The sequence below is a fragment of the Talpa europaea genome, assembly GCF_964194135.1.
Source record: "Talpa europaea genome assembly, chromosome: 9".
Taxonomy (NCBI): Eukaryota; Metazoa; Chordata; class Mammalia; order Eulipotyphla; family Talpidae; genus Talpa; species Talpa europaea.
This window is the reverse complement of record NC_140076.1, coordinates 29284707-29297992: the sequence shown is the minus strand read 5'-3', so window position 1 is coordinate 29297992 and position 13286 is coordinate 29284707. Positions and strand designations below refer to the sequence as shown.

General features: G+C 57.0%; 1 protein-coding gene across 1 annotated transcript; it reads left to right on the top strand.

Annotated features, from left to right (window-relative positions):
• Nucleotides 1-253: 253 nt before the first annotated feature.
• TAL1 (TAL bHLH transcription factor 1, erythroid differentiation factor) lies at nt 254-11769 on the top strand (the record flags this gene model as incomplete). The annotated part of the gene is made up of 4 exons (XM_084241700.1): nt 254-414; nt 5545-5985; nt 7121-7215; nt 11321-11769. The coding sequence occupies exons 2-4, from the start codon at nt 5546-5548 to the stop codon at nt 11767-11769; spliced, it is 984 nt and encodes a 327-aa protein (XP_084097826.1). The 5' UTR covers nt 254-414; nt 5545.
• Between the last annotated feature and the right edge of the window lie 1517 nt (nt 11770-13286).

Genomic DNA, 13286 nt, shown 5'->3' with positions numbered 1-13286 from the left:
TCGCTTCCCGTCGGTGGGGCTGGGCGCTGTGGGGTCCTCGCGGCGCGGGGTGTGCGCCAGGGTGCTGGTGCCCTTTAGGGGCGCCTTCACAAGCCGCTGGGGGGGTGGAGGGAGGGCGAAGGGGCGATGGAAGCGCGCGTTGAGGAGGTGGCTTGGGGGCGGGGAGACGGATTTCACATTTTATTCCAAATTATGATGTATTCGGAAGCCAGTGCTGGCTTGGATGGGCAGACAGAGCCCTATCGGCGGCTGCTCTGTCCGGAGGCCAGTCTGCGCCTGGGCGTTTGAGGGGCTCGTTAGTGAATGGGAGGCTCTTCCAGGCTCGAAGCTGAGCAGCGTTCGCCCGGGCCCGCACCTTCACGCCCGCGGCCGCCGGCATCGCGTCCCGTCGCCCTCGGGCTTCGTCCATTGCTGGTCAGTTTCTCGGGCGCGGCCGCTGGGGTCTGCGGGAGAGGCCGGAAAAGACAATGGGAGCTTGCTCCAGGCCGCTGCTCGCGGGTGGGGACCCCCGGGGATGCCTCGGAGGAGCATTTTTGCGCCCCTTCTCCGGGTGAGCGCCACTCCCGCGGGGGTGGGCGCTCGCTGCGCCGGAGCCCGCCCCGGGCGGTGGTGAGGCCGGGGGCGGTCGTGCCCTAAGCGCCGGAAGAAAGAATTTTGCTTGTCAGTTATTGTGGTTGCTAATGTCATCATCATCACCATCATCAGCCGATTTTAATTAAAAGAATCCTCCAGGAGCAAGCCCAAGCAGCCAGGAGCTTTTGGTTCCTTTGGAGGGATAACAAAGCCGCTGTCTCCTCTCCCGGCCCCCCACCCCCCTCTCTGGTTTTTAAGTTGCTGGATTTGGGGTAGGGGGAGAAAATGGCAAAAGGGACAGACACAGAGACTCGGTTTTAAAGCAGAAATTACCCCCGACCCAGCGTCCTGGGCTCCTCCCTTTCACCGCTCTCCGGGTTTGGATTAGAAGAAAAGAAAGAAAATCTCCCTCCTCGGACTGAGACCGCAGAGAAGACTCATTTCTATATTTCAACCAAAACAGGGGCAAAAGGGAAGCCTTCGCAGTTCATCTAAGACTTCGATCTAAGACTTGTCCAATTAAACGGGACAATTTAAGCAAAACAAATTAAACAAAACCCTGGCCTGGGGTGGGGGAGGGAACAACGAAATCCTGCGACCTACACCCCGGGCAGCGGCTTGGGGGGCTTTGAACCCTCCCTCCCTGCGCCCTGGTTATTGCTGCAGGCAGTTGCTACAATCCCCCTCCACGCTGCGGGTCTGAACACCAAAAAATCGAAAGTCATTGTGTGGAGCGATGATTGAAGTCGGAAAGGGATTTTTCTTTTTCGGGTTTTTTCTTTTTCTTCATCGGTAGGAAGAAAAGCAGGGCCCGGCGCGCCCAGGTGCCTCTCTCCTTCCGCTTCTTGGAGCCGCGCTGCCCCGACTCCATTCTTGCGGGACAGAGCAGCTTTGGGATTCGGTTCTGGTTTCACTTTGGGCTGAGGGGGGTCGTGGAGCTCGTGGGGCCTCGGAGGCTCTGCCCTCACCGAGCGGAGTGTGAGGACAGGATTCTTGTTTTTCCATGTCCCCCCCCCCCCCCCCCCCCGCCAAGCTGCGAACCCCTCTTTCCCTAGCCACCCGCGTAGACGCGGTAGTGCTTGAAACGAGCCCCGCCGCGCTGAACAACAGAGGGATCCCCGTTGGCGGGTCCGAAAAATATCCCCGACAGTCTGCGGCGGGGCCTTGGTGGTTCGGCTGTAGCTATTCCTGATTGGTGAGGTGTAAGCTGCTTCTTAGCGGGAGGGGCCGGGAGGGAGCTTCAATCAACCTGCAGGTTGGGGGACCGGAGGGGGGGGCGCAGCAGAAAGCTGTTCTGGATCCCCGGGGCTGCTGGGCGAGGACTTGAGGTAATTCCCAGCCATTGACCCCCCATTTCTCTTTCTCCCTCCCTCCTGCCCTCCCTCTCTCTCTCCACCCCCATCTTTCCTGGAAACTGCTTTGGGCGCGGCAGACCGCCCCGGACCACACCGCGGCCTAACTGTTGGTCTTTCCGCGAGAGAGGGGGAAGCAGAGACCCCCGTCCACCGCCTGGACCTCGGCTCCCGCCCTCTTCGGCGGAGGAGTGGAGATCCTGCTCAGAGGGCCGGTCTCTCTAAATATGCCCCAGGTGAGTTTGGGGGGGAATGGTGTAGGTGGAAATGTCCTGGGAAACCTTGCGTTCTTGCTTGGGGGGTGGGGGGGGTTCAGGACAGAAGAGAGCCCTTCTCGGAAGGTGGGGATAAAGGGGGATAGGGATCCTGAGCTGGGGATTCCGGGCCCTGCTGCTGACGGCCTCTGTGGCCGTCAGCAGCAGGGCCTTTTCCTTTTCTGACCCTGGGTAAAAACAGCTGGTTGGATTTGATCCCCCTGGCTGCTCCCATCATTCCTGGTTCTGTGGACCTTTCACAAGGCTGGAACTTTGGGGCGGCGACATGGATATGGGGTGGGTAGGCTGCCCTAGCCTGGAACTCCAGCAGGAAGAAGGCCGCAGCCATCCTGGCTAGCACAGTCCTGACCCTGGTGGGCCTGACGGAGGCCTAAGTCCTAGGGCGGGGCAGCGCCTGAACGCCCACCTTCTCCGGTGGTGGTGGGGAAAGTGATTCTGTTCTTCTGCAGGCTTGGGCTCCCTCAGGGGGTTCAGCGGGTGTGGGTACAGTATGAGGGACTCCAGGACTCCGGAGGTTGTTAGGCAAAGGCTCTAACTGGGGTGCCGCTGAGGCTGTTTACACACATTGTAAGAAATTCTCCGCGGGGAGAGTTGGGAGCTAGGGGAGCCCAGTGCCTGCCCTCCAGCAGCTGCCATGTCTGTCTTGGTTAGAGGCTGGCGCAGAGATGTTCTGAGCAGGCACAGCCACAGATGAGGATCTGGTGTTGCCTCCTGTGCACTGGGTCGCGGCGACACAAAGACAGAGGAGTTATAATGGTCTTGTGCATTTAGTTGAAACCTTAACCCCCTCCCCCTTACCTTACCCACATAAAAAAAAATAAAAATCTCTCAGCCTTTTTCCCTTTAGTGATCTTAACCAAAACTAAGTGATGCGGTTTGACAAATGAACATACTTGTGGGTCCTCCTGTGGCTTCCTCAGGAGCATAGCTCACCAGGGCTACCCTGGTTGCAGAAGAGCTCACTGGGTTTCCTTGGGGCCCCCCAAGGGGCCAGGAGAAGTGGGCCACAGACCCTGGGGACCAATCGTAGCTTTCTCATAGGGAGCCTCTGAGATACAGATCATTATAGGTGTTTGGAGAGGGCATTTGGGGCCAGGGTCAACTCATCTGGAACATGGGCTCCCTTTGCCCCTGTGCAGGGAGCCCTGGAGTTACTCAGCGAGTATAAACAGTCGTAAGGAGGGCTTGAGTTCATTCTGGCCATTGCGGTGCACACTGTCACTCGGTTAGAAGCTGGGGCCGAAGCACATGTACTGGATGCACAGGAATGAGTCTGGATAGTGAGGTAGAGAGCCAGCATCGGGGGCTGTATATTTCATCACGGAATGAGGTGTTTCTGGTGCATTTCACCAGGGGTAAGGGGCGTGAGTCAGGGGGTCCAGACCTGGTATACATAGGGTGCATTTCTAATGGTTACAGCGTCCTGGTGGTCCCATTCCGTCCATCCAAATCTTTTGTCTCCACCATAATCATAAACTCGCTTTCAAGCATCTTAGTCCCATTGCCATTCCAGCTTCGGCACACCAGGTGTCAGGGAGTTTTGTTGTTTCTGGGCCAGGCTTACAGGGCTGTGCCTGATCCGGAGCAGGAGTGCCATCTGAATGGTGATTCTCCAGTGGCTGGTGTATCTGGTGGCAGTTGAGCTCAGCTCTAGAGCAGTTTCCTCTCCCTTCTGTCCCTAGTGGTGTCCATTCTCTCTTCTGCAGGGGTGGGGGCGGGTGGGAGGAAGGCTGGCTCCCAGGCGCACGCCTCAGCAGGGCAGCGCAGAGCAGAATGGGAGCGCACCGGCTGCTGTGAGTGATCAAAGGACCCTGCTTGGGACTGAATTGGATTTTTATGAATTTATTTTCTGCTATGAAATGCCTCAATTACATAATTCTCAGAGCAGCAACCTCATTTTGAACATCTTGTAAAGCCTCATCGAGTTGACTATATTTTAATTTTTCTAATAACAACAACTCACAAATATCCCCAAATTCTGAAGCCAGAGTCGCATAGATTTTTCTGCTTTTATTTTGTGCTGGGGCCTGGCCCCGTTGGCATCGAAGCAGGGGGATGCAAGAACCCAAGCTATTGCTAGTAGAACATCCTGGAGTGCGGTTGTGAAGAGGGGAACCCTCCGCTCCAGGGGTATATGTGCGAGGGTGTACAGGGGAGGATAGGACAGGTAATCTGAATCTGTTAGATTCAGCCTCTGTTGAAAACAGGATTGTGTGACCTTGGGAAAGGCATTTCCCTCCCTGGTCCTTTCTCTTTGTCAATAATAATATTTACTCATGCATTTGCACAGTGCGTTTAAATACATAATGGAGTTAGTCCTCCCGAGTCCCAAAGGACAACACCAAGGAGGGAGAGGGGCATCAGGAAGTGCTGGAAGAGGCCAGAGGCCCTGCAGTCACCCCTTGCTGCTGCCTGAGACCCAGACACCAGGGGCCTCAGGGCACTCTGAATGCCTAGGCTCCTGCAGCCTCAGCCAGGCCTCCTTCCAGACCCACTCATTTTGGAATCCAGCAGAGCTGAAGGGGGTGAAGTGCTCAGGGAGGCAGGAGCCTCTTCGCTCCCTGGTGTCTCACCTAGAGGTGGGAGTAAAGGGCTGCAGGAAGGTGGGGGCACAGAATACAGGGTGGATTGTTTAGTGTGAGTAGACACCCCTGAAGTGGGCTGACTGTGTTGGAAGGAGCACCTGGTTCCTCCCCTGGAAGCTCTAATAGCCCTAGTCCAGTGGACCCTGGTTCCTGAAGCCTCCACTCCCCAAGCACCCTGCTCCCCTCCTCCACCTTACACTGCCCCCATCTTTTTCTGGGTGTGTGTGTGTGGAGATAGACTAGGGGAGGGCTTTGCTGAGGTGAGGAAGGTTCAGAAAATACCCCACCTCCTGGAGACGGATTCCCCGCCAAAACCAAAAGGGGGGGGGGCGGGAAGAACACAGTCGGGGGTTCGCTCCCTCCTCTTCCCCTGCGGCCTGAGAGGGGGACCAGGCGGTGTTGCTTTCTCGCCTCGTTCTACATTTCCTTCCTCCTTTTTCCCCTTCTGTTGTTCTTTCGCTGGCTGGATCGCCTTTCTCCCAATGTTTGTCACCTCTCTCCACCTCTGTCCTTTCGATCCTCCGCGTCTGTCTCCCGTCTCCCCCCAACCCGCGCCCCCCTTCCGGCCCTCGCGCGCCCCACCGGGCCTCCAGCCCCCGAGGGCGGGCGCCTGTCCACGTGGCTCCAAGTCGGCGGCCTCCTGTCGGGTCTCCGGGGGTGCGTGAGTCTCTCCCCGCCCCTCGCCCTGCACCCCGCCCCGGGCTCGCGGGCCGCGGGCGGTTGTCAGAGCGGGGCGGCTGTCTGTCTGTCTGCCCGCAGGATGACGGAGCGGCCGCCGAGCGAGGCGGCACGCAGTGACCCCGCGCTCGAGGGACGGGACGCGGCCGAGGCGCGCATGGCCCCCCCGCACCTGGTCCTGCTCAACGGCGTCGCCAAGGAGACGGGCCGCGCGGCCCCGGCGGAGCCCCCGGTCATCGAGCTGGGCGCGCGCGGCGCCCCGGGGGGCGGCCCCGTCGGCGGGGGCGGCGCCGCGCGGGACTTAAAGGGCCGCGACGCGGCGGCGGCCGAAGCGCGCCATCGGGTGCCCACCACCGAGCTGTGCCGCCCGCCCGGGCCCGCCCCGGCGCCCGCCCCGGCCCCCGCGGAGCTGCCCGGAGACGGCCGCATGGTGCAGCTGAGCCCGCCCGCGCTGGCGGCCCCCGCCGCCCCCGGCCGCGCGCTGCTCTACAGCCTCAGCCAGCCGCTGGCCTCGCTCGGCAGGTCAGGGTCCCCCGCGGGCGGGTGGGCGCGGCCCGCGGCTCCCCTGCGGCGCTCGGGAGCAGAGGGGCCTCTGGACCCGCAGCCCACAGCCTGGAGGCGAGACACGGGCCCTCGGAGGGAGTGTCCGCGTGTGTGTGTGTGTGTGTGTGTATGTGTGTGTGTGTAGCACATGGGGGTGCCTTGTGACGCGCGACGTGTTGGGGTGTGTGTAACCAAGCAGGGGGAGGGTGGGCATGTGGCTGGCTGGGAGCCGGCGCCCAGTGCCGAATGGAGGTGGTGGGGGGACAGGTGCCAATGCCCCGCGTGTGGGTACCAAGCAGGGGCGAGTGGAAGGCCCTCCGCTGTGAAGTTCTGGAGGCTGCAGCCCTCTGAGGACAGGTAAGGGAGCTGGGAATGGTTGCGAGGGGGCCCCTCCTCTACCTCTCAGCTTAGGGCCCTCCCAGGGAGTGGTCGCTCCTCTCTGTCCCTAGTGTGGACTGACTCTGGGCCTTTACCCCAGCGCCTTTCCTTGCTGGGCTGGGGAGGTGGGAGGAGGGTGGGTTGGGGACAAGAAGAGACTGGGATAGGGGGAGTGGGGGCAGTGAGTGAGGGGCAGTGAGTGTGGGGAAGCCCAGAGAAGCAGAGGCCAGGGTGGGGGTGGGAGCAGGCGGTGATTGTGAGTCAGGGTTTCCTGTCTGGTGTCTATCCATCGGCCTCTGGGGCTGCGTCCTGGGCAGGAGTGAAGGTGGGGTGATGTTGACGGGAGGGGCAGGGCCCCTTGGGTGGTGCTGGAGTCACCCGGGATCTGAGGGCCACGTCTGCTGTGTGAGCATGGGTCTAGGAGGGGCGTTGTCTGTGTGGGTCCCGTGCTTGTACCTGGGGAGGGGGTGCGTGTGTGTTCATTTTTGTGTTTGCCCCGTGCTTCACCTCTGATTGTGTGTGAGAGTGTGTCTTCCCCTTGCTGTTCCCCCTGGCGAGAGGCTCATTCTCTGTGTGTTTCATGTGCTTAGTACCCCCAATGCCTGTGGGAAGGGACCAGAGCTGCCTTTGTTTTTCCAGGGTTGGGGAAATTCAAGAACATTGCGGGGGAAGGTCCTAAGGAGCCTCTTCCCCCCACTACCTTACATGTGATCTTGTGATCTGTTCCCTCCCACAGTGGATTTTTTGGGGAGCCTGATGCCTTCCCTATGTTTGCCACCAACAACAGAGTGAAGAGGAGACCCTCCCCTTACGAGATGGAGATTACTGATGGTGAGTACCCCCAGCTCACCTTTGTACTCACCCCCTACACTGGTTAGGGCCACCCAAAGGAGGGAACAGCAGAGATTTCTGTCTCAGGTAGATGGGTGCACAGCCTTGGTGCCCCAGAATGCCCTCACCTAGCCACACTCTTCACCCTCTTCCCTTCCTGTGGCTGGCAGGCTTTTCAGACCTGGGACTCAGGGAAGTTGTGGGTGAGGCCAGGGGCAGGCATATTCAGTCCTGGGGAGAGGGGACATGGGTGTGAGGACACATTGTGGCGCTGAGCCCAGACCTCTAGGGTCAGTAGTAGTTACCACACCAGGCTCCATTCCTGCACTTGACAAGGATGCTGGGCAGAATGTGTGGTGTCCCCTGGTGCTAAGCCAGACCTTAGGGATTCCCTGCACCCCCTCCCAAGTCCTTCTTGGACTCTGGGTTCTGTTCCTTGCTCACAGTTGTATTTCAAGGGTCTTATCCCAGGGCCCTATACTGTGGGAACCGCTTGTCCCATTCCACACCCTCGAGCTCTTCCCGACTGGGTATTCCTGGGGGAAGGGTTGGATGAGTGGGAAACTTGGAGGACCCCCTGCTTTTCCCCAGGTTGGCCTGATGTAGTAGACGGGCCCGGCACCAGGGGGCAGGAGAGCAGGCTCTTCAGAGCTGAGGGCCTTGGAGCCAATCCTTGGTTTCTAGCGTTTCAGCCTAGGTGGGGGTGGGGGTTCCTGTGTTCCTGGAGCCAGGCTGGGCTTTGTGCAGAGAGCGGGTAGCAGGGATATGTGCAGTGGGCAGAGCTTCTGAAGGGGAGTCCTCAGTGACATTCTGGAGAGGAGGGAGCTGGAGTCTGGACAAGGAACAGACCTCAAAAGACCCAACTGGCCTGGGCACAGGGGTATAGGGAGGAGAGGGCAGGGCTGTTGGTGTCTGTGCTGCTTGGTTAGAGAGGGGCAGGGGTGTGCCAAACAGCAAGTAGGTGGGACCAGTCCTGATGTTCCCCAGGAAAGTGGCGTTTTTTTGCAAAGGGCAGAGGCATCAGAATCAGGTACAGAGGAGAGGAAGGTGAGGAGGGGCAGGAGGGTGAGGGCTTGGAGGAAGTGCAGGAGTGTAGGGAAGCCATTACCATAAATGAGGACTGCTCAGTGCCCAGCTGGAGGGAGATGGAGGAGCTGAGAGGTGGACAGACTTGGGAAAGAGGAAGGTATAGAGAAGTAGGAAGGAGCCTGGGAGGAATAAACAGAAATGGAGGTGGAGGCAAGGGTGTGTGTGTGTGGCGGGGGGCGGCGGGGGTGGTAGGATGGGATGGGTGCAGAATATGTCCATGGAACTTAGAATTCAGAGCTTTCATCAAAAAGAGTCCGTAGAAGTAGAACTAATGCAAGATCTAAAGTCAGGACTTGATGTGGATTCCTGTTGTTGAATTTTTCTGGGCCTCAGTTTCCTCACATGAAATGGGGGAGAAGAATAGCTTCCCCATAGATTTTTGAAGGAGCGCAGGGGGTGAAGTGTTTTTCGGGCCTGGCTCTGGGTAGGTTATGAGGACATGTGAAGGTTCATTCCCTCCCCTTCTCTTTCCTTGCCTGTCAGGTAGTGGTGGAAGGTTTTGGGGACCAGTATGCCCCCTACTACTTAACAAAGAGTTTTTTTCTGCCTGTTCCTGCCTGTACTCCAAGTGCCCAGCACACTGCTCATCACAAGCAGTCCTCAGGCAGCTCTTCGGAGTGGGAAAGGCAGCCAATTGATAACAAAAATGCTACTGCTTTTTGGACATCCACTATGCACTGTGGGTTTTGTATTTTTGATTTTTGTTTAATCCTCACCACAAGCCTCTGAGATCAATTAGCATTTTCATTTTACAGGAAATTGAGGCTCAGAGAGGTTAAGCAGCCTGTTCAAGGTCACACAGCAGAGTCCTGAATACTCCTCCTAACCCCAGCCCCACTTCTGGAGTCTGGCTGACCCTAGCTTTGAAAGCAGTCATAGTGCTCCCCACCCCCACCTCCGTGCTCTTTCAAGATCAGTCAGCACCAGCTGTAGCCTCCCCTCACTGGCCTCCATGCCCCAAAACAGCAAGTTATTTCCCCTGAAGTGCCCAGGGTAGGACTGCTCAGCAGGCGCCTGGTTCTGGCCTGTGGCAAAGAATCAGCTGGGCCTTTGGGGCTTGGAAAGTCTCAGGGGCACTGTGGGCATCTGTGAGCCTCCCTGGGAAGTCACGGGGTGCATATGTGCATGGGGTGCACATGCACGTAGGAGAGAGAATGAGAGATGACCAAGCAGGGAGCGTCAAGCAGGGATGAGCTGGGTCAAGGTCTGGGTCAGTGGGACTGAGGAGAAACCTTGGGCTCTCCTCTCTTCTCCTATGCCCAAGTTTCCACATTCTGAAGACTGGTTTCAGGGTTACTGGAAGAAGGTAAACCAAATATTCCAGGGCTGGCAGTTCCCTTAGGCCCTCCCAAGGACTGCCTAGAGCCAGCTCTGCATCTCTGGGATGCAGAGGAGGGAAGCAGCCACCTCAGCCCAGGATCAGGAGCACTGGCAGGCCCTCTCTGTCTTCCTCTGGCTTGGGAATCCCAAACCAGGCTTGGACATTTAGTGTGGTGCTTAGCCAAGGAACTCCCCTCACTGGCCTCCATCCCCAAAAACAGCAAGTTATTTCCCCTCAGGTGCCCAGGGTAGGACTGCTTAGCAGGCACCTGGTTGTGGCCTGTGGCAAAGAATCAGCTGGGCCTTTTGGGGCTTGGAAAGTCTCAGGGGCACTGTGGGCATCCTTGAGCCTCCCTGGGAAGTCACGGGGTGCGTATGTGTATGGGATGACATGCATGTAGGAGATACATGCAAGTTGGTGCTTGATACATGCAAGTTGGTGTCTACCTCTGCTCCACAAGTCTCAGTACGTAAGTGCTTGGCACCCAACCTGCAGCCAGCGCTCGTGGACGTGGAGAGGCTGAAGCAGCCCTCAGATGCCTGCCTGGAGCCCACGCCATGCCTGACCATCTACTCCTCCTCTTTGGGAGAGAGCTCACAGGGTGGGTCCTCCCCCTCTGGTCTCTGTTCTGTCCTCCAGTGCCCCTCCCTTCCCCAGCAGGATCAGTCAGTTAGCAGACCTTTGCTCTCCCCTACTCCGTGCTTTCCCACACCCCATGGGATCTACACTCAGCCTCCTCTGATTGCACCCATGCTCATCAAACATGGTGGCTTTAGCCCTCTTCCAGGTCAGTCTTTGTTTTTGCACATGCCGTTCCCTCTGCTGAGCACTCTTCCCACTTCCATTTCGGTGCCTTCTTCAGGCACTTCTTCAGCCTTAAGTTCTTACCTTATAGGTGTCATCTCCTCTTGAAGGCTGTCCCCAGCTGCTTTACCTAAATAAGGTCGCTCCTGTCCATCTTTCACTTACATTCAACCTCCTGTTTGTTTGCTACTAGTTCATCATCTGTTACCCCCATTAAAATGTAGACTGCCTGAGGGCAGGGCTCTGTTTTGTTCACCATTATTCCTTAGTGCTTAGAACAGCGCCCATTATTAGTAAATAGCTGATTAATGGGTAACACTAGTTGACATTGAATGCTTCCTGTAGGGCAGTTGTTATGTGCTTTACCTGTGTTTGTTATTAGATCCATGTGACAGTCTTATGACTTGAGTTACGAGTATTATCGCCATTTTACAGAGGATGAAGCTCAGGCATAGAGAGTACATATCTTGCCCAGAGTCACTGTCTCATGTATAGTAGTCAGGAACTGAACCCAGAAAGTCTATCTCTAGGTTTGTCTTCCAAACTATTCTATATGGTCTGTGGGCACAAGTGAATAAATGAATGACAGTACCCTCAAATGTCTCATAACCCAGAGAGGGAGACAAGAACAGTGGATATCAAGGGATTACAGGGCCCTGGCAGTTGGTTAGATCTATTTGGAGGGGTCAAGGGAAGTCCTCAGAGAAAAGGAAACAAAATGGGTTTTGAGGCATGAGTAGGAGTTTTCTAAGTAAAAGAAACTTTAGGTTTTCCAGTGAATTTTTCCCAAGGTTTTTCCTCCTTTTCCACCAGAGAAGATGCCTTGTGGGGATCTCCAGTCAGTTCCTTTCCCTGCCCATTCCTCCTCACCTTTGCCCTCCTACCCTCCAGGTCCCCACACCAAAGTCGTGAGGCGCATCTTCACCAACAGCCGTGAGCGATGGCGGCAGCAAAATGTGAATGGGGCCTTTGCTGAGCTCCGCAAGCTGATCCCCACGCATCCCCCCGACAAGAAGCTCAGCAAGAATGAGATCCTCCGCCTGGCCATGAAATACATCAACTTCCTGGCCAAGCTGCTCAATGACCAGGAGGAGGAGGGCACCCAGCGGGTCAAGCCTGGCAAGGACCCTGTGGTGGCCGCTGGTGGAGGTGGGGGTGGGGGCAGTGCACCTCCAGATGACCTTCTGCAGGACGTGCTGTCCCCCAACTCCAGCTGTGGCAGCTCCCTGGATGGGGCAGCCAGCCCCGAGAGCTATACAGAAGAGCCGGCACCCAAGCATACTGCCCGTAGCCTCCATCCTGCCATGCTGCCCACCTCGGATGGACCTGGCCCTCGGTGATGGGTCTCGGGCCACCAGGACCAGCCGGGGGTGTGTCCCCAGGTCTTCAGGGCAGGTGGGGGTGAGGATTGGGCAGCTCTGGAGCAGGGCAATGGACTTGAGCTTTCCTCAATGTCTGGACTTTGGGAAGCCCAAACTGCCCCCGAGGCCGGCTTTACCATTTCTTGCCTCAGTAGGAGAACAGTAAAACGGAGCTAAGTGGTAGGTACTTTTTATGAAGACGGCACGGTCTTCCCCCGTCCCCCAATCCCTGAGACTTCCCACTTAAGAGACTGGAGTGGCACTGCTTTTGGCCTGGAGCTTGGGAGTCCTGTCTTTGCTGAGACCTGGGTTGTCAGCGCTCACCTGAGGGGCCCAGTAGCCTCAGCCTTGCCTTTAGCCCCTCCCAAGCTGGCTGGGCTGGCTTTGTGGCCACTCTGTCCAAATATGTAGGTACCCAGTAGCTGCCCATTTTTTGAGCCCCTTCTTCACCCAGGCCCATGTTGGTCCGTCCAGCTTGCCAGCTACTGCAGAGTCATAAGCCTCGAGGTGCCTTCTTCGGGGTCTGGTTGAAGATGGCCAGTGGAGAGCCTGCTCTCGATTAGTTGGACCGGAGGGTCAGAAAATCCAGCACCTCTTAGTTCAAAGCTCTGTTTTCTCCCCACTGAGACTGGCCTTCCCTATCCTTGTGGCTGTGGGCACCACGTCTGCAGCTGTGAATGTGCCCTGTTGGGCTTTGTGTGAAGGCAGAGAAAGGGAAAACAATTTGAGTGAAATTGAGCAAGAGCTATTTTGGGCATGAGGGCTTTACATCCTGTGTGTGTGTGGGGGGGGTGTCTCAGAGCTACCTGCCTGTATTCCCAGCTGCACATCACTGTTCAGGCTGGTGAATAGACACCGCTGTGCTGAGGGCACATGTGGGTCCTGAGCATAGAGGTGCGAGCCCACCCGTGCAAGCCCACTCACCTAGATGCCCAGGGGTACCTCCTGGCTGCAGAATGTCTGTCTGCTGATGGTCCTGTCTGTATTCTGAACTGGAACACAAACTCTGTCCCGTGAATTCCCAGCATTCGGAATCTTTGCTCGAGGTCCCATTGTAGGACCTGGGGGATCCAGTCAGAGCCCAGGCCCTGGTGAGACTGAACGTCGGCACGTTCACTTAGTATCATAAACACCCTCCATTGTGCAGCTTTCAGTCATTCAGGGTGTGTATGGGAGGATGGTTTAATGCAATGGGAGTGCCCCTCCCCCCAAAAAAACCCCCACAAAAGTTGTACATGAAATTTTTGTAAATCAAATCCTTATCCTTCATCTTTTAAAGAAATGCTACCACAAGTCCTTTTGTAAAATGAAGAATCTTTTTGTAGAGTGAACCACTGCCCCCTTGCTGACCTCCTGCTTCAATCCAGGTGTCGGGACATGGTATCCTTAAGGCTGGGCCTGCCTGTGATGTGTCACTACCAGTTCCTACAACTGAATAGAAGTTGTTGTACCCCCAAGTCAACCCAGCTGTTTTCCACCAGGCTCTGCCTCTGATG